Source organism: Salmo salar, chromosome 09, assembly GCF_965601325.2.
Source record: "Salmo salar chromosome 09, fSalSal1, whole genome shotgun sequence".
Taxonomy (NCBI): domain Eukaryota; kingdom Metazoa; phylum Chordata; class Actinopteri; order Salmoniformes; family Salmonidae; genus Salmo; species Salmo salar.
Window position 1 is genome coordinate 135,984,415 of NC_138299.1, and position 21,690 is coordinate 136,006,104.

At 46.4% G+C, this 21,690-nt stretch overlaps 1 protein-coding gene across 1 annotated transcript in view; it reads left to right on the top strand.

Annotated features, from left to right (window-relative positions):
• Positions 1–21,690, top strand: part of LOC106612781 (membrane-associated phosphatidylinositol transfer protein 3) — a 173,069-nt gene that overhangs the window by 120,351 nt on the left and 31,028 nt on the right. The window contains exons 11-13 of the mRNA XM_082956328.1: positions 13,416–13,604; positions 14,629–14,777; positions 17,839–17,955. Of these exons, the coding sequence (XP_082812454.1) occupies positions 13,416–13,604; positions 14,629–14,777; positions 17,839–17,955 (455 nt within the window). The remainder of the gene's footprint in view (positions 1–13,415; positions 13,605–14,628; positions 14,778–17,838; positions 17,956–21,690) is intronic.

Here is a 21,690-nt window from a genome sequence, read left to right on the forward strand (position 1 = left end):
TGCCCTCTCCTCTCACCCCTCGCCTACCCACCTGCCGTCTCCCCCCTCTCCTACCCACCTGCCCTCTCCTCTCCCCCCTCTCCTACCCACCTGCCCTCTCCCCCCTCTCCTACCCACCTGCCCTCTCCTCTACCCCCTCTCCTGCCCACCTGCCCTCTCCCCCCTCTCCTACCCACCTGCCCTCTCCTCTCCCCCCTCTCCTACCCACCTGCCCTCTCCTCTCACCCCTCGCCTACCCACCTGCCCTCTCCTCTCCCCCCTCTCCTACCCACCTGCCCTCTCCTCTCACCCCTCGCCTACCCACCTACCCTCTCCTCTCACCTCTCGCCTACCCACCTGCCCTCTCCCCCCTCTCCGACCCACCTGCCTTCTCCTCTCCCCCCTCTCCTACCCACCTGCCCTCTCCCCCCTCGCCTACCCACCTGCCCTCTCCTCTCACCCCTCTCCTACCCACCTGCCCTCTCCTCTCCCCCCTCTCCTACCCACCTGCCCTCTCCTCTCACCCCTCGCCTACCAACCTGCCCTCTCCCCTCTCTCCTACCCACCTGCCCTCTCCTCTCACCCCTCGCCTACCCACCTGCCCTCTCCCCCCTCTCCTACCCACCTGCCCACTCCTCTCGCCTACCCACCTGCCCTCTCCCCCCTCTCCTACCCACCTGCCCTCTCCTCTCCCCCCTCTCCTACCCACCTGCCCTCTCCTCTCCCCCCTCTCCTACCCACCTGCCCTCTCCTCTCCCCCCTCGCCTACCCACCTGCCCTCTCCTCTCACCCCTCTCCTACCCACCTGCCCTCTCCTCTCCCCCTCTCCTACCCACCTGCCCTCTCCTCTCACCCCTCTCCTACCCACCTGCCCTCTCCTGTCCCCCCTCTCCTACCCACCTGCACTCTCCTCTCACCCCTCTCCTACAGTACCTTCCTGCCCTCTCCTCTCCCCCCTCTCCTACCCACCTGCCCTCTCCTCTCACCCCTCGCCTACCCACCTGCCCTCTCCCCTCTCTCCTACCCACCTGCCCTCTCCTCTCACCCCTCGCCTACCCACCTGCCCTCTCCTCTCACCTCTCGCCTACCCACCTGCCCTCTCCCCCCTCTCCTACCCACCTGCCCTCTCCTCTCCCCCCTCTCCTACCCACCTGCCCTCTCCCCCCTCGTCTACCCACCTGCCCTCTCCTCTCACCCCTCTCCTACCCACCTGCCCTCTCCTCTCCCCCCTCTCCTACCCACCTGCCCTCTCCTCTCACCCCTCGCCTACCCACCTGCCCTCTCCTCTCCCCCCTCTCCTACCCACCTGCCCTCTCCCCTCTCTCCTACCCACCTGCCCTCTCCTCTCACCCCTCGCCTATCCACCTGCCCTCTCCCCCTCTCCTATCCACCTGCCCTCTCCTCTCCCCCCTCTCCTACCCACCTGCCCTCTCCTCTCCCCCCTCTCCTACCCACCTGCCCTCTCCTCTCCCCCCTCGCCTACCCACCTGCCCTCTCCTCTCACCCCTCTCCTACCCACCTGCCCTCTCCTGTCCCCCCTCTCCTACCCACCTGCACTCTCCTCTCACCCCTCTCCTACAGTACCTTCCTGCCCACTCCTCTCACCCCTCTCCTTCCCCCCTGCCCTCTCCTCTCACCCCTCTCCTACAGTACCTTCCTGCCCACTCCTCTCACCCCTCTCCTACCCACCTGCCCTCTCCTCTCCCCCCCTCCTACCCACCTGCCCTCTCCTCTCCCCCCTCGCCTACCCACCTGCCCTCTCCTCTCCCCCCTCTCCTACCCACCTGCCCTCTCCTCTCCCCCTCGCCTACCCACCTGCCCTCTCCTCTCACCCCTCTCCTACCCACCTGCCCTCTCCTCTCCCCCTCTCCTACCCACCTGCCCTCTCCTGTCCCCCCTCTCCTACCCACCTGCACTCTCCTCTCACCCCTCTCCTACAGTACCTTCCTGCCCACTCCTCTCACCCCTCTCCTTCCCCCCTGCCCTCTCCTCTCACCCCTCTCCTACAGTACCTTCCTGCCCACTCCTCTCACCCCTCGCCTTCCCCCCTGCCCTCTCCTCTCACCCGTCTCCTTCCCCCTGCCCTCTCCTCTCACCCCTCTCCTTCCCCCCTGCCCTCTCCTCTCACCCCTCTCCTTCCCCCCTGCCCTCTCCTCTCACCCCTCTCCTTCCCCCCTGCCCTCTCCTCTCACCCCTCTCCTTCCCCCCTGCCCTCTCCTCTCACCCGTCTCCTACCCCCCTGCCCTCTGCTCTCACCCCTCTTTTACCCCCCCCCACCCCCCCACCCTCTTCTCTCACCTCTCCTATGTCTCTGCCCTCCTCTCTCACCCCTCTCCTCTCACCCCTCTCGTACCTCCCTGTCCTCTCCTCTCACCCCTCTCCTACCTCCCTGTCATTACCTCTCCCCGCAGATACTGTCATCTCGCTCCCTATTTCTCTCTCTATCTTTCCCTATACCTCGCTCCCTCTCTGCATCTCGTCTCTCGTTCCCACCCTCTCTGTTTCACCCGCAGATTCTGCCTTACTTTCTTTCAAACATTTTATTTTATATTTTGCATTAAATGACAGTCAACAACATTCAGAGGATTCTGTCTTTCTCTCATCTCAATTCAATTAAATTCAAGGGGCTTTATTGGCATGGAAACATATGTTAACATTGCCAAAGCAAGTTAAGTAGATAATATACAAAAGTGAAATAAACAATAAAAATGAACAGTAAACATTACACTCACAGAAGTTCCAAAAGAATAAAGACATTACAAATGTCATATTATGTATATATACAGTGTTGTAACGATGTATAAATGGTTAAAGAACAAAAGGGAAAATACAGTTGAAGTCAAAGTTTACATTCACTTAGGTCATTAAAACTCGTTTTTCAACCACTCCACAAATTTCTTGTTAACAAAATTTAGTTTTGGCAAGTCGGTTAGGACATCTACTTTGTGCATGACACAAGTAATTTGTCCAAAAATTGTTTACAGACAGATTATTTCACTGTATCACAATTCCAGTGGGTCAGAAGTTTACATACACTAAGTTGACTGTGCCTTTAAACAGTTTGGAAAATTCCAGAAAATGATGTCATGGTTTTAGAAGCTTCTGATAGGCTAATTGACATCATTTGAGTCAATTGGAGGTGTACCTGTGGATGTATTTCAAGGCCTACCTTCAAACTCAGTGCCTCTTTGCTTGACATCATGGGAAAATCTAAAGAAATCAGCCAAGACCTCAGAAAAGAAATTGTAGGGCTAAAGTTCACCTTCCAACAGGACAACAGCGCTAAGCACACAGCCAAGACAATGCAGGAGTGGTGTCACGACTCCTGCCGAGGGTGACTCCTCTCCCTGTTCGGGTGGCGCTCGGCAGTCGTCGTCACCGGCCTACTAGCTGCCACCGATCCCTTTTTCCCTTTTCGGTTGTTTTTGTCTTGATTGTTTGCACCTGTATATGATTAGTGTTTAGTGGAGTATTTAAGCCCGTTTCCCCACCTGTTCTGTGTGCGGGCTTATTTTCTGTTGTCGACTGTTGTTTATGCAGTGGTACGTGTTATTGGATCATTGTGTTTGTTGGATCACACCCAGTTGTGTTTTCGTGGGTGTACTTTTCTTTTACGGTGCAATTCATTAAAAGCCCGTTAGCAACTACTCCTGTTTCCTGCGCCTGACTCCGCACCCACTACTGCAATCGTTACGAGTGGCTTCGGGACAAGCCTCTGAATGTCCTTGAGTGGCCCAGCCAGAGCCCGGACCTCAACCCGAACATCTCTGGAGAGACCAGAAAATAGTTGTGCAGCATCGCTCCCCATCCAACCTAACACAGCTTGAGAGTCTGCTTGGTTCATCCTTGGGAGCAATTTCCAAGTGCCTGAAGGTACCACGTTCTACTGTATAAACAATACTACGCAAGTATAAACACCATGGGACCACGCAGCCGTCATACCGCTCAGGAAGGAGACGCGTTCTGTCTCCTAGAGATGAACGTACTTTGGTGCGAAAAGTGCAAATCAATCCCAGAACAACAGCAAAGGATCTTGTGAAGATGATGACCATAAAGATAATGACCATCGTCATGTTTGGAGGAAAAAGGGGGAGGCTTGCAAGCCGAAGAACACCATCCCAACCGTGAAGCATGGGGGTGGCAGCATCATGTTGTGGGGGTGCTTTGCTGCAGGAGGGGCTGGTGCACTTCACAAAATAGATGGCATCACGAGGGAGGAAAATGATGTGGATATATTGAAGCAACATCTCAAGTCATCAGTCAGGAAGTTAAAGCTTGGACGCAAATGGGTCTTCCAAATGAACAATGACCCCAAGCATACTTCCAAAGTTGTGGCAAAATGGCTTAAGGACAACAAAGTCAAGGTATTGGAGTGGCCATCATAAAGCACTGACCTCAATCCTATAGAACATTTGGGGGCAGAACTGAAAAAGCATGTGCGAGCAAGGAGGCCTACAAACCGGATTCAGTTACACCAGCTCTGTCAGAAGGAATGGGCCAAAATTCACCCAACTTATTGTGGGAAGCTTGTGGAAGACTACCCAAAATGTTTGACCCAAGTTAAACAATTTAAAGGCAATGCTACCAAATACTAATTGAGTGTATGTAAACTTCTGACCCACTGGGAATGTGATGAAAGAAATAAAAGCTGAAATAAATAACTCTCTACTATTATTCTGACATTTCACATTCTTAAAATAAACTGGTGATCCTAACTAACCTAAAACAGGGAATTTTTACTAGGATTAAATGTCAGGAATTGTGAAAAACTGAGTTAAAATGTATTTGGCTAATGTGTATGTAAACTTCTGACTTCAACTGTAAATAAGCATAAAAATGGGTTGTTTTTACAATGGTGTTTGTTCTTCACTTGTTGACCTTCTCTTCTGGCAACAGGTCACAAATCTTGCTGCTGTGATGGCACACTGTGGTATTTCACCCAGTAGATATGGGAGTTTATCAAAATCGGGTTTGTTTTCGAATTCTTTGTGGATCTGTGTAATCTGAGGGAAATATGTGTCTCTAATATGGTCATACATTGGGCAGGAGGTTAGGAAGTGCAGCTCAGTTTCCACCTCATTTTGTGGGCAGTGTGCACATAGCCTGTCTTCTCTTGAGAGCCAGGTCTGCCTATGGCAGCCTTTCTCAATAGCAAGACTATGCTCACTGAGTCTGTGCATAGTCAAAACTTTCCTTAAGTGTGGGTCAGTCACAATGATCAGGTATTCTGCCACTGTGTACTCTCTGTTTAGGGCCAAATAGCATTCTAGTTTGCTCTGTTTTTTTGTTAATTCTTTCCAATGTGTCAAGTAATTCTCTTTTTGTTTTCCCTTGATTTGGTTGTGTCTAATTGTGTTGCTGTCCTAGAGCTCTGTGGGGTGTGTTTGTGAACAGAGCCCCAGGAACAGCTTGCTTAGGGGACTCTTCTCCAGGTTCATCTCTCTGTAGGTGATGGCTTTGTTATGGAAGGTTTGGGAATCGCTTCCTTTTAGGTGGTTGTAGAATTTAACGGCTCTTTTCTGGATTTTGATAATTAGCAGGTATCAGCCTAATTCTACTCTGCATGCATTATTTGGTGTTTTACGTTGTACACGGAAGATGTTTTTGCTGAATTCTGCATGCAGAGTCTCAATCATCTCTCTCTCTCATCTATCTTTCTCTCTCTCTGTCACTCTCTCAACCTCTGTTTCTCCTCCAGCAAACATTGTTAAAACCTGGTGTTGTTTCTTTCTCTCAACAGAGAGTGTGTCACAGTCAGAGTCCCCTGTCTGTGTGCAGTGTGCTGTGAAAGTCCCCACTAACACTAAAGTGACAGAGGATGAGGGCTCCACTGAGAGTAGATGGAACGGGGCTCATTAAAAATAGAAGATGTGTGCGTGCGTGCGCTCGTGCGTAAGCTCGTGCGTGCGCTCGTGCGTGCGCTCGTGCGTGCGCTCGTGCGTGCGCATGTGTTGTGTCAGGGTTAGTAGAATGTGGTGTCGGACATTTGGCCTGTGTAACGGCCGTTGTCAGAATTAGACCAAGGTGCAGCGGAGGATGTGTTCATCATTAGAATTTTAATTGAAAAAGAGAACACTTGACAAAAATAAACCAAAGACGACAGCAAAACAGTCCTGTCAGGAAAACACACTAACAGAATACAATCACCCACAAAACCCAAAGGAAAAACAGGCTACTTATGTGTGACTCCCAATAAGCAACAACGAACTACAGCTGTGCCTGATTGGGAGCCACACGCGGCCAAACCAAAGAAACAAACCAACATAGAAAAATAAACATAGAACGCCCACCCAATGTAACACCCTGGCCTAACCAAAATAAAGAACAAAAAACCCCTCTCTATTGCCAGGGCGTTACAGCCTGCAGCATTTTCATTTAAAGGGCATTTGAGAAATGTACTGTATCCATATGCATTGGGTGCGTAATGGTGTTCAGAATGACAAAATAACATTTAGATTATGGTTATTCCTCTTAACCATACATGCAACTCGACGACGCAAGAACATTTAGAAAAGGGGAGATCTAAAGATGCAATAACTAGCATGGATTGCTAATATGACTAGAATTGTGCCATTGGCTACTGGAGAAAGAAACCTCCCTACCGTTTCGTATATGCACTTGAATGGCAAATGGTAAGCGCACTTCAATTGACAAATAAAGCTCTTTTTAGTAGCTATTTTTAATTGTGGCCATCAAAACCGTTTTTAACACGTGATTGCATTTAGAATGGTTACGCAATCATTGGGCTTATAAAAGCACGTTTCACTCTAGCAGCAACATGAGCTGTTTGAATAGCTGTAGCAGCTCATAGGCTCTGTATCTGTACACTGTGCTTGTGTGATAAACGACTAATGAAAATACACACGCACCAATTGAATTCCACAAAATTATGCAAATGAACCTATAGACTGATAAGGATGACCGGTCAAATATATTTCCACTGACAGGTTTTTCCAACAATGAATAGGATAAAAAGCATTATTTTGCAATTGGATTTTTATTATTCTCCCTGACCGTTGGCTTGCACCAGTTTTATTTATCAGCTTTTCATTTTTTTGATAGGCTAATGGAAACCCTAGTGTATTTGTGTGTATGTGTGTGTGTGTGTGTGTGTGTGTGTGTGTGTGTGTATGTGTGTGTGTGTGTGTGTGTGTGTGTGTTTGTGTGTGTGTATTTGTGTGCACGTGGGTCCATTCATGTGCTTGCGTACATGCATTTGTAAAAGGATACAACAGATGAAGGAAAATATCTGTCACACCCAGTCACATCTTCTACACTAATTGCCATACAACAGAACATTAATTTCACTCTCATAGGCACACACTGTAGTATGCTGATTGTTTACATTCCAACATTTACTCAGCCCTGTGTGACACTGTGAATATGTATGTGACCATCCTTGCCACCTTTCCCCATGCCTATAAAAAGACCAGTCTAAACGGTTAGTTTTTCTTGGCCACCATAACCACAGGCCTGTATTAGCTCCACCTGATTCCCCCACACGCCTGCCTGGGAAAGCAGCCTGGAGTTGCTATTCTGCTGCGGCTGCCAGTCCCTTACAGACAGGGGAAATTAGACTGACAGCCGGATAGTGTGGAGGAGCATCCAATGCTTTGTTTAAACGCTCCACTAAAGGTCACAGCGGCAGCAACACACAAAGAGTTAACCTCACAGGAATGGATTGCGTAATGACAGTAGACATCCTTTAAGGTCCGAGCTGATAGACGATGGCTCACAATAACATATTTTGATATGCAGACATGCAAACACACAGGAATATAGTCACACACACACACACACACACACACACACACACACACACACACACAGACACAGACACACACACACACACACCGGGGCCAAGCTTCCTGCCATCCAGGACCTCTATACCAGGTGGTGTCAGAGGAAGGCCCTAAAAATCGTCAGACTCCAGCCACCCTAGTCATAGACTGTTCCCTCTGCTACCGCACGGCAAGCGGTACCGGGGTGCCAAGTCTAGGTCCAAGAGACTTCTAAACAGCTTCTATCCTCAAGCCATAAGACTACTGAACAGCTAATCAAATGGCTACCCAGAATATTTGCACCCCCCCACGCTGCTACTACTCTGTTCTTATCTATGCATAGCCACTTTAACAACCCTACCTGCATGTACATAATTATCTCAATTACCTCGACACCGGTGCCCCGACACATTGACACATTGACTCTGTACCGGTTCCCCCTGTATATAGCCTCCACATTGACTCTGTACCGGTACCCCCTGTACATAGCCTCCACATTGACTCTGTACCGGTACCCCCTGTACATAGCCTCCACATTGACTCTGTACCGGTTCCCCCTGTATATAGCCTCCACATTGACTCTGTACCGGTACCCCCTGTACATAGCCTCCACATTGACTCTGTACCGGTACCCCCTGTATATAGCCTCCACATTGACACATTGACTCTGTACCGGTACCCCCTGTATATAGCCTCCACATTGACACATTGACTCTGTACCAGTACCCCCTGTATATAGCCTCCACATTGACACATTGACTCTGTACCGGTACCCCCTGTATATAGCCTCCACATTGACACATTGACTTTGTACCGGTACCCCCTGTATATAGCCTCCACATTGACACATTGACTCTGTACCGGTACCCCCTGTATATAGCCTCCACATTGACTCTGTACCGGTACCCCCTGTATATAGCCTCCACATTGACTCTGTACCGGTACCCCCTGTATATAGCCTCCACATTGACTCTGTACCGGTACCCCCTGTATATAGCCTCCACATTGACTCTGTACCGGTACCCCCTGTATATAGCCTCCACATTGACTCTCTTACGGTACCCCCTGTATATAGCCTCCACATTGACTCTGTAACGGTACCCCCTGTATATAGCCTCCACATTGACACATTGACTCTGTAACGGTACCCCCTGTATATAGCCTCCACATTGACACATTGACTCTGTATCGGTACCCCCTGTATATAGCCTCCACATTGACACATTGACTCTGTATCGGTACCCCCTGTATATAGCCTCCACATTGACACATTGACTCTGTATCGGTACCCCCTGTATATAGCCTCCACATTGACTCTGTAACGGTACCCCCTGTATATAGCCTCCACATTGACTCTGTACCGGTACCCCCTGTATATAGCCTCCACATTGACTCTGTACCGGTTCCCCCTGTATATAGCCTCAACATTGACTCTGTAACGGTACCCCCTGTATATAGCCTCCACATTGACTCTGTAACGGTACCCCCTGTATATAGCCTCCACATTGACTCTGTAACGGTACCCAAATCAAATCAAATTTATTTATATAGCCCTTCGTACATCAGCTGATATCTCAAAGTGCTGTACAGAAACCCAGCCTAAAACCCCAAACAGCAAGCAATGCATGTGAAAGAAGCACGGTGGCTAGGAAAAACTCCCTAGGAAAAACTCCCTAGAAAGGCCAAAAACCTAGGAAGAAACCTAGAGAGGAACCAGGCTATGAGGGGTGGCCAGTCCTCTTCTGGCTGTGCAGGGTGGATATTATAACAGAACATGGTCAAGATGTTAAAATGTTCATAAATGACCAGAATGGTCAAATAATAATAATCATAGTAGTTGTCGAGGGTGCAACAAGCACGTCCGGTGAACAGGTCAGGGTTCCATAGCCGCATGCAGAACAGTTGAAACTGGAGCAGCAGCACGGCCAGGTGGACTGGGGACAGCAAGGAGTCATCATGCCAGGTAGTCCTGAGGCATGGTCCTAGGGCTCAGGTCCTCCGAGAGAAAGACAGAAAGAGAGAAAGAGAGAATTAGAGAGAGCATATTTAAATTCACACAGGACACCGGATAAGACAAGAGAAATACTCCAGATGTAACAGACTGACCCTAGCCCCCCGACACATAAACTACTGCAGCATAAATACTGGAGGCTGAGACAGGAGGGATCAGAAGACACTGTGGCCCCATCCGATGATACCCCCGGACAGGGCCAAACAGATACCCCCTGTATATAGCCTCCACATTGACACATTGACTCTGTACCGGTACCCTCTGTATATAGCCTCCACATTGACACATTGACTCTGTATCGGTACCCCCTGTATATAGCCTCCACATTGACACATTGACTCTGTACCGGTACCCCCTGTATATAGCCTCCACATTGACACATTGACTCTGTACCGGTACCCTCTGTATATAGCCTCCACATTGACACATTGACTCTGTAACGGTACCCTCTGTATATAGCATCCACATTGACACATTGACTCTGTACCGGTACCCTCTGTATATAGCCTCCACATTGACACATTGACTCTGTACCGGTACCCTCTGTATATAGCCTCCACATTGACACATTGACTCTGTAACGGTACCCTCTGTATATAGCCTCCACATTGACACATTGACTCTGTACCGGTACCCCCTGTATATAGCCTCCACATTGACACATTGACTCTGTAACGGTACCCTCTGTATATAGCCTCCACATTGACACATTGACTCTGTAACGGTACCCCCTGTATATAGCCTCCACATTGACACATTGACTCTGTACCGGTACCCCCTGTATATAGCCTCCACATTGACACATTGACTCTGTAACGGTACCCTCTGTATATAGCCTCCACATTGACACATTGACTCTGTAACGGTACCCCCTGTATATAGCCTCCACATTGACACATTGACTCTGTACCGGTACCCCCTGTATATAGCCTCCACATTGACTCTGTACCGGTACCCCCTGTATATAGCCTCCACATTGACACATTGACTCTGTAACGGTACCCCCTGTATATAGCCTCCACATTGACACATTGACTCTGTACCGGTACCCCCTGTATATAGCCTCCACATTGACACATTGACTCTGTAACGGTACCCTCTGTATATAGCCTCCACATTGACACATTGACTCTGTACCGGTACCCCCTGTATATAGCCTCCACATTGACACATTGACTCTGTAACGGTACCCCCTGTATATAGCCTCCACATTGACACATTGACTCTGTAACGGTACCCTCTGTATATAGCCTCCACATTGACACATTGACTCTGTACCGGTACCCTCTGTATATAGCCTCCACATTGACACATTGACTCTGTACCGGTACCCCCTGTATATAGCCTCCACATTGACACATTGACTCTGTACCGGTACCCTCTGTATATAGCCTCCACATTGACACATTGACTCTGTAACGGTACCCCCTGTATTTAGCCCCGCTATTGTTATTTACTGCTGCTACTTAATTATTAGTGTTTCTTACCTCTTACTTTTTAAATTTTTTAGGTATTTTCTTAAAACTGCATCGTTGGTTAAGGGTTTGTAAGTAAGCATTAAGTAAGCATTGTATACCTGTTGTATTCGGCGCATGTGAGGCGCATGTGAGAAATAACATTTGATTTGATTTGATCATGCACACACAGACCTCTCCTTAATGGAACGTTCTCCAGGTAGACACTCAAGACTGTCTGTTCCTTTCAGAGTCAATGTTAAATGTAATGAGATAGATTAACATGCTATACTGCAAGAGCCTTACATGTAACTGAGACAGAGGACAGACCGACAACAGACTGTCTCCATCACAAATGGGACCCTATTCCCTATAGTGCACTTCTTTTGAAAAGGGCCCTGGTCAAAAGTAGTGCACTATATAGAGAATAGGGTGCCATTTGGGACTCACACCGAAGGATATTGGATATTGTTATTGGGTTGCTTTTATGGATATTGATATGTCAAGGCTTTTCTTTTCTTTTTTACACTCAATTCACTGGCTTTGTCCTTTCCCTCCCTCTTTCTGTCTACAGTACAGTACACCATAGCATAGTTGTTACAGAAGGCCAATGATAATGTTGCCAGAGCTGGAGAATTGATTGGAACAATGTGGATGCACTCATATAACCTATACTACAGATAGCCTTTACTACAGCCTTTCATTACAATAAACAACGCTGTACTGTAACCATGCCAACCATACCTGAGCCCTAGTTATGCTGCTGCCAGAGACAGAGAGTATATTGTCAAGCTATTACAGACATATCAAATGGAAAGCAAATGGAAGAAAAGGCTAAAATAAGGGGAAAGGAACAAATACAAGTAGAATGAACAGTTGAATTGAATTGGATGAAGAGAAAATACATTGGCCTCAACATGTCTAGGAAATGATGACACATTTCCCTTGTAGTCTATCTGTCTCTCTCTTTTCTCTTCATTGCTCTCTGTCATACTATCTCTCTCTCTCCCTCCCACTCTCCTTCTTTATTCCAGAGAGGCTCCTGTGAAGTTCAACATAAATGTATCATTGAACAGAGGGAGCAGTCACTTGTCTCTCTAAGAATGATATTATTGCTGTGATCTGCTACGAGTATGCCATGTCTTGTAAAGACTATCCTACTGGTCCATGTTCTCTGATACAGCCATAGATATCACCGGGGAAGTTTCCTCCTTCAGTCTACGGGACAAAACATACCCATCCATCCAAAAATAAAGGTGATGAGTAACTAGGTCCATCTGGGCTGTAGTGTAGTTGTTTACAGTTTCCCTCACTGACCTCTCTCTCTCAGCACCTGGGGTTGGGTGTGTTGATTGGTCATCACCATCGGTCACAATCCCTGCATCATTACAAGCCCAACCTAATTACCTGACACTGTGTGTGTCCAAGGCTTTCCTCTAGGACGCACAAAACAAGCTAATACTACATACTAGCCTGTTAGACCATATAACAGTATTGATTTTTGATTTAAAACTTTACCCCTTTTTCTCCCCAATTTCGTGATATCCAATTGGTAGTTACAGTCCTGTCCCATCGCTGCAACTCCCGTACGGACTCGGGAGAGGCTAAGATCGAGAGCAATGCGTCCTCCGAAAAACAACCCATCCAAGCCACACTGCTTCTTGACACACTGCGCACTTAACCCAGAAGCCTGCTGCACCAATGTGTTGGAGGAAACATCGTACAACTGACGACCGAAGTCAGCGTGCATGTGCCTGACCGCCACAAGGAGTCACTAGTGCGCGATGGGACAAGGACATCCCAGCCGGCCAAACCCTCCCCTAACTCGGACGATGCTGGGCCAATTGTGCGGCCTCCTTATGGGCTTCCGGTTGCGGCCGGCTGCGACACAGCCCAGGATCGAACCCAGATCTGTAGTGACGCCTCCAGCACTGAGATGCAGTGCATTAGACCGCTGTGCCACTCGGGAAGCCCATAACAGTACTGATTCACAGAAAATGTTACTAGTCCATTGTTATATAATTAAACTCTCCCTCCCTCTCCCTCTCTCACTCTTTCTACCGCTCTCTCCCTCTGCCTCTCTCTCCCTCTGCCTCTCTCTCTCTCTCTCTCTCTCTCTCTCTCTCTCTCTCTCTCTCTCTCTCTCTCTCTCTCTCTCTTCTCTCTGTCTCTCTGTCTCTCTCTCTCTAGCTGACAGTATCCAAAGTCACCCAGAGGTGTTCCTGGAGGCAGAGCCCAGTCCTGGTGCCCCGACCATGCCCCCTTCCCCTGAGACAGACAGCAAGGGAGGAGGAGGAGGGCGCAGAGCCAGTGTGACCAGCGTGGACAGTGAGACGTCCTTCTGCTCTGTGGGCCGGATGAGTAGCACCATCACCAACAGTGAGTGGGATAGAGAATGAAAGAGAGACAGGAGAGAGAGAGAGGCAGAGAGAAAGGGCAAGAGAGAGAGAGGACAAGATGAAAGAAAGAAAGGCAGTGATATGAAGAGAGAGATATAGAGAGAAAGAGGCAGAGAGAGAGAGAAAGAAGCATAGAGAGAGAGAGAGAGAAGAAGCATAGAGAGAGAGAGAGAGAGAAGAAGCATAGAGAGAGAGAAGAAGCATAGAGAGAGAGAGAAGAAGCATAGAGAGAGAGAGAGAGAAGAAGCATAGAGAGAGAGAGAGAGAGAGAGAGAGAGAAAGAAGCACAGAGGGAGAGAGAAAGAAGCATAGAGAGAGAGAGAGAAAGAAGCATAGAGAGAGAGAGAGAGAGAGAGAAGAAGCATAGAGAGAGAGAGAGAGAGAGAGAAGAAGCATAGAGAGAGAGAAAGAGAAAGAAGCACAGAGAGAGAGAGAGAGAGAAAGAAGCACAGAGAGAGAGAGAGAGAAGCACAGAGAGAGAGAGAGACAGAGAGAGAGAGAGAAAGAAGCATGAGAGAGGAGAGAGAGAGAGAGAAAGAAGCACAGAGAGAGAGAAAGAAGCATAGAGAGAGAGAAAGAAGCATAGAGAGAGAGAAAGAGGCAGAGAGAGAGAGAAAGAAGCAGAGAGAGATAGAGAGAGAGGTGGAGGCTCATTTGCGATCAGAGGAAAAGGGCACATTGGGGCTTCGCTCTATACATTATTTAATCAATTATCTACGGTGGATACATATAGCCAGACTCAGGAGATCCAACTGTGCCTCTCCAGATTTTACCTCAGATTAATCTACTTCTTTCTATTGCTAATACTGTGGTGCCTAAAACACCAGATGAATAATACCATTAGTATCCACAAATCACTTCAAATAACTCCTAGAAAACCTTATTATCTTGATATTCCTGTGTTCATTCTCTCCATTCTGTGTGTTTCTCTCTCTCTCTCTCTGTGTGTGTGTGTGTGTGTGTGCGTGCGTGTGTGTTTTTGTGCGCATGCATGTGTGCCTCAGTTTCCAGTAGCTGGTGGGGCTCTAAGAGGTTGGACTATGCTCTGTACTGTCCAGACGTGTTGACCTCCTTCCCCACCGTGGCACTGCCTCATCTCTTTCATGCCTCCTACTGGGAGTCCACTGATGTAGCTGCGTTTCTGCTCCGACAGGTAACACCCACCCCTCCATATGTATATGTGTGTGTTTGTGGTTCTCGTGACTATTGAGCCTAGAATTCAGATAATGTATACCAAAAGTCATTATTTCTGCTGTGGATTGTGGCTGTGCGTGCTTGCATGCCTGCATGCATACGTGTGTGTGAGGTTGTGTGTGTGTGTGTGTATTATGTGTATGTCGGAGGTGTATGTGGATCTGCTCGTGATATCTTCAGACACTCGCAGAGTGAATAAAACCATCCGGCGTGTCGTGTCCAATTAAAACCCATTCTGACCAGTGACAGCCTTTTAACATGGTCATTAGAGAGCAATGAGATACACTACATGGCTAAAAGTATGTGGACACCTGCTTGTCGAAAATCTCACTCCAAAATGATGGGCAGTAATATGGAGTTGGTCCTCTGTTTGCTAATATAACAGCCTCCACTCTTCTGGGAAGGCTTCCACTAGATGTTGGAACATTGCTGCGGAGACTTGCATCCATTCAGCCACAAGTGCATTAGTGAGGTCGCCCAATGATTAGGCCTGACTCGTAGTCGGCGTTCCAATTCATCCCAAAGGCTTTCGATGGGATTGTGGTCAGAGCTCTGTGCAAGCCAGTCAGGTTCTTCCACACCGATCTCGACAAACCGTTTCTGTATGGACCTCGCTTTGTGCACGGGGCTGACGTCATGCTGAAACAGGAAAGGGCCTTCCCCAAACTGTTGCCACAAATTTGGAAGCACAAAATCGTCTATAATGTCATTGTATGCTGAAGCATTAAGATTTCCCTTCACTGGAACTAAGGGGCCTAGCCTGAACCATGAAAAACAGCCCCAGACTATTATTCCTCCTCCACCAAACTTTACAGTTGGCACTATGCATTGGGGCTGGTAGCGTTCTACTGGCATCCGTCAAACCCAGATTAGTCCGTCGGACTGCTAGATGGTGAAGCGGGATTCATCACTCCAGAGAACGCGTTACCACTGCTCCAGAGTCCAATGGCGGCGAGCATTAAACCACTCCAGCCAACGCTTGGAATTGCGCATGGTGATCTTAGGCTTGTGTTCCGGTGATCGGCCATGGAAACCCATTTCATGAAGCTCCTGATCGAACAGTTCTTGTGCTGACGTTGCTTCCAGAGGCAGTTTGGAACTCGGTAGTGAGTGTTGCGAACGAGGACAGACAATTTTTACGCGTTACGCGCTAAAGTAAAACATTTAATAAAAAGGAACATCGATACCGAGTCAATGTGAAGGGGTAAAGTGACTATGCATAAACAGTGACATGTAGGTAGGGGTAAAGTGACTATGCATAAACAGTGAGTAACAGCAGTGTAAAAACATGGGGGGGGGGGGTCAATGCAAATAGTCCGGTTGGCCATTTGATTAATTGTTCAGCAGTCTTATGGCTTGGGGTTAGAAGCTGTTAAGGAGCTTTTTGGACTTAGTGTTGGCGCTCCGGTATCACTTGCCGTGCGGTAGCAGAGAGAACAGTCTATGACTTGGGTGAACTAGAGTCTTTGACGATTTTTTGTGCCTTCCTCTGACACCACCTAGTATATAGATCCTGGATGGCAGGAAGCTTGGCCCCAGTGATGTACTAGGCTGTACGCACTACCCTCTGTAGCGCTTACGGTCAGATGACGAGCAGTTGCCATACCAGGCTGTGATGCAACCGGTCAGGATGCTCTCGATGGTGCAGCTGTAGAACATTTTGAGGATCTTGGGACCCATGTCAAATCTTTTCAGTCTCCTGAGGGGGAATATGGTGTTGAACGCTGAGCTGTAGTCAATGAACAGCATTCTCACATAGGTGTTCCTTTTGTCCAGGTGGGAAAGGGCAGATCTTTTTTTATGGTGATTGCATGGTTGTGTGCTCGATTTTATACACCTGTCAGCAACCGGTGTGGCTGAAATAGCTGAATCCACTCATTTGAAGGGGTGTCCACATACTTTAAGGAGAAGAGACCAGAGCAGCTTCCCAATACAGTAAGGGGTTGTGTCTCAAATTGCACCCTATTCCCTATATAGTGCACTACTTTTGACCAGGACCCATAGGGCTCTGGATAAAAGTAGTGCTCGATATAGGGAATAAGGTGCTCTTTGGAAAGTGCACCCATGGTGTTGGCTGTTGCGGTACCTCAGTCTTTTGTGTGGGAGAGTGACGTGAGGGGAATCAGAGAGTACACAGGAAATAAGAAGTATTATCAATCTCTGCCGTGAAGATAATAAACTGACTGATTGTTATCTTGGATCAGTGGGTTTCAGCTCCAATCGATATCCCATCATGGAAATGGATACGGACCTTATGACCTCACAAGCTTACTTCCAGTGGTTCGCACAAACTTACTGCCCTTTTCATTTATTTACTGTACTGTATTTAACGGCTGGTCTAGTAAAATCAATGACCTATTCTTACATAATTGCTGTGTAATAAGAGGTTGAATCTTAAACTGGGATCTTGTTAATACAGTCATGGAGTAAAGCTCCTTCTCTCACTGCGAACTCTCCTCTCCTCTCCTCTCCTCTCCTCTCCTCTCCTCTCCTCTCCTCTCCTCTCCTCTCCTCTCCTCTCCTCTCCTCTCCTCTCCTCTCCTCTCCTCTCCTCTCCTCTCCTCTCCTCTCCTCTTTGGAAACACATCATTAGCCCTGCTGTTTCATTAGCCTGGCTACACATTGATTAGGCTAAAGATAGACAGGTTTTTCTTCTCAACTTTTGAGATTAAATGTACATAGAGTCCACTCCATAGTGGATCGTCCTCTAGCTATCCTGTTAATACACCTCAATCTTCCTCTTGACAAATGAGCTCCAGTTAGCATCTGTGACTGTGTACGCCTCAAGACAATGACAGTCCTAGTTTCATTCTCTCTAAAGTGTGTTTGAGCACCAGAGGATGAGTATTCCATATAATTGTTTTGTCTGTAGGTCGTGTGACACTCCACTGATAAATGTGCATCAGGTGCCTAAATGTAGACTAGGATTCTGTTTGATAAGTGCCGTCATACTGAGTGGACTAAGCCGGTGGTGGATTAATGGACTGTGTGCGTGTGTGCTTGTGTGTGTGTTCATGAAGCTCATACGATGCGGCAGTGTGAAGACACAGGAAGCTGACAGCAAGGACTCAGCCCCCTTCTCTCCATCCAGCCCACGGGAGAAGTGGCTTCGCAGGAGGACGCCTGTCAAACTGAGGGTGAGGAAACCAACATGATTTATTAATGGAAGATAAAGGACAGTTCAGTAGGAAGTGTCAATATCACCTTTAGCCCCACACTGTTGATTCTATGGCTATGTCCGAAATGGCACCCTATTCCCTATATAGTGCACTACTTTTGACCAGGGCCCTGGATATAAGAAGTGCGCTATATAGAGAATAGGGTCCCATTTGGGACATATTTGGGACTACTGTGTGTATTGTAGAAAGAAGCAATTTGTAATATGTTCAATCGCTTTATGAGGAAATTCCAATAAATATTGAATCATCTTTAGTTGAAGTCTGCTCGTTCAAACATTTTATAATTCAATCTCAGTCAGAGACAAAGCGATAAGGACGTGTGCACACACACTCACGCATGCACACACACACACTTCTGCACACACTTTTACCGTCAGCTTCACACATCTTTTCACAGCTATAATCATTTTTGCCTCAATAGCCTTGGTCTCCTATAGATTAACATTAAAAAATACACAGACACTAAATGGGTCATTTATTTGCAATTGTTGCTTGTGTGTCAGTGTGTGGGCTGAGACCTGAATGTCGGAAAAAAGACTGTTTCATCTTCGATCATTGATGCCAGCACAACAAAACAGTTACCTGATGCTCCAGCATAAAAGGCAACATGACTACTGCCAGGCTGAAAGGTCAGCCCAGTCTATTTCTGGGACGTCTTTTAGTCACACTATATTCAAAGCAAATAATTCAATAACAACGGGCTTTTGTCCTGTTATATTATGTACTGCATGGCCCACTGGAACCTATCTACAGTATATTTAAGGAAACTGGCCATAGGTTTTATTGGACTGTGTCTTACATGCTCTGCTCCAGCCTCCAAGCCTGTGATCTGTCTCTTGTGTGGTGGTAGAGGAGCAACAGCTGGAGGAGCAGCTTGGAGAACATGACCTGAATATGATATCTGGTATAGCTGTATTGTTATACAGTCTCCTGGTGTCCTGTATAGACTTCATCTGGGCACTGCCAGCTCATCCAGGGGATAGTGATACCATTTAGAGGGCCCTGCCTGGCATCAGTTCACTATCCTAGTAAGGGGCTCTTTGTCACTGATGGAGTGGGGCCACCGCTGTAAGACAGGGGTCTACCTCTCTTCTCCATCTCCTCCTCTCAGTGTGTGTCTGAGGGTAAGGTGAACTCACCACTCACCCGGTGTGATAGCGATATGTTCTGCTATTTTCTCATAAGACAGGCATTCATGCAGAGATTCAGAGATTCAGCAATGACCTGTAGTAGAGACATGTGGCCACTGTCCAGATATTAGAATCAATCTGACCTTTCAGCCTATTCACAGACAGTGCTGCAGGCATGCCAGTGTGTAGAAGTCTGTGTGTGTGTGTGTGTGTGTGTGTGTGTGTGTGTGTGTGTGTGTGTGTGTGTGTGTGTGTGTGTGTGTGTGTGTGTGTGTGTGTGTGTGTGTGTGTGTGTGTGTGTGTGTGTGTGTGTGTGTGTGTGTGTGTGTGTGTGTGTGTGTGTGTGTGTGTGTGTGTGTGTGTTTGTCATGCTGAGATACCACAGCTTCAGCATGGCTCAGTACTGGCAAAGATTAATTATTGACAAACTTAATCAAAATGCAAATTGTGTTGTGTCTGGAAATGTTTAATTGCTTCATTAGATGACATTAGCTGGGTTGCCACTATTCATGATACAGGGACTACCACATCAGTCTACACCATATAGTATGTTAGTGTGCTCAATCTAGGCTCATGGAGCTATATTTTAAGAGTATTACATAGACCTTGATACAGTTCCTGACATTCCTGTTTTTTTCTTTGAATTGGATATTAGTTTTGTCCATGCAGCTTGTTCTTCATTAGGCATGTGTGTGATGCCCACTGAATGAAAGGTTTCAGTGACTGTAGGAAGTCTGTTTAGGAACATCAAGTTATTACAATATACTGCTTATTGTTTTTCCTTTAGATTTTGTAACCAAACAGTCAAATCGCAGGAATTCCAATCACTGTCCTTGGTGCTGTCTCCACTTGTAGCCTAGGCAATTTGCCTGTTCGTTTGTTTACCATTCACGTGGTTATAATGTTTGGGCAATGTCCAATTGTCCATGCCTAGAACATGCAGTGCATTTTCTAAATGTGAATGCAATGTGTAAAGTCAAATATTTCCATGTTGAAGCCAATAAAAACAAACTAGATAGGCTACATGTATGTTATAACTAGGTCTATTGTAGGGTTACTGTATGTTATAACTAGGTCTATTGTAGGGTTCCTGTATGTTATAACTAGGTTTATTGTAGCGTTACTGTATGTATGATATAACTAGGTTTATTGTAGGGTTACTGTATGTTATAACTAGGTTTATTGTAGGGTTACTGTATGTTATAACTAGGTCTGTTGTAGGGTTACTGTATGTTACAACTAGGTTTATTGTAGGGTTACTGTATGTTATAACTAGGTCTATTGTAGGGTTACTGTATGTTATAACTAGGTCTATTGTAGGGTTACTGTATGTTATAACTAGGTCTAATGTAGGGTTACTGTATGTTATAACTAGGTCTATTGTAGGGTTTCTGTATGTTATAACTAGGTCTATTGTAGGGTAACTGTATGTTATAACTAGGTTTATTGTAGGGTTACTGTATGTTATAACTAGGTCTATTGTAGGGTTTCTGTATGTTATAACTAGGTCTATTGTAGGGTTTCTGTATGTTATAACTAGGTCTATTGTAGGGTTACTGTATGTTATAACTAGGTTTATTGTAGGTTACTGTATGTTTGTTATAACTAGGTTTATTGTAGGGTTACTGTATGTTATAACTAGGTTTATTGTAGGGTTACTGTATGTTATAACTAGGTCTAATGTAGGGTTACTGAATGTTATAACTAGGTTTATTGTAGGGTTACTGTATGTTATAACTAGGTCTATTGTAGGGTTACTGTATGTTATAACTAGGTCTATTGTAGGGTTACTGTATGTATGTTATAACTAGGTCTATTGTAGGGTTACTGAATGTTATAACTAGGTCTATTGTAGGGTTACTGTATGTTATTACTAGGTCTATTTTAGGGTTACTGTATGTTATAACTAGGTTTATTTTTGGGTTACTGTATGTTATAACTAGGTCTATTGTAGGTTTACTGTATGTATGTTATAACTACGTCTATTGTAGGGTTACTGTATGTTATAACTAGGTCTATTGTAGGGTTACTGAATGTTATAACTAGGTCTATTGTAGGGTTACTGAATGTTATAACTAGGTCTATTGTAGGGTTACTGAATGTTATAACTAGGTCTATTGTAGGGTTACTGTATGTTATTACTAGGTCTATTGTAGGGTTACTGTATGTTATAACTAGGTCTATTGTAGGGTTACTGAATGTTATAACTAGGTCTATTGTAGGGTTACTATATGTTATTACTAGGTCTATTGTAGGGTTACTGTATGTTATTACTAGGTCTATTGTAGGGTTACTGTATGTTTGTTATAACTAGGTTTATTGTAGGGTTACGGTATGTTATAACTAGGTTTGTTGTAGGGTTACTGTATGTTATAACTAGGTCTATTGTAGGGTTACTGTATGTTATTACTAGGTCTATTGTAGGGTTACTGTATGTATGTTATTAATAGGTCTATTTTAGGGTTACTGTATGTTATAACTAGGTTTATTTTTGGGTTACTGTATGTTATAACTAGGTCTATTGTAGGTTTTCTGTATGTATGTTATAACTAGGTCTATTGTA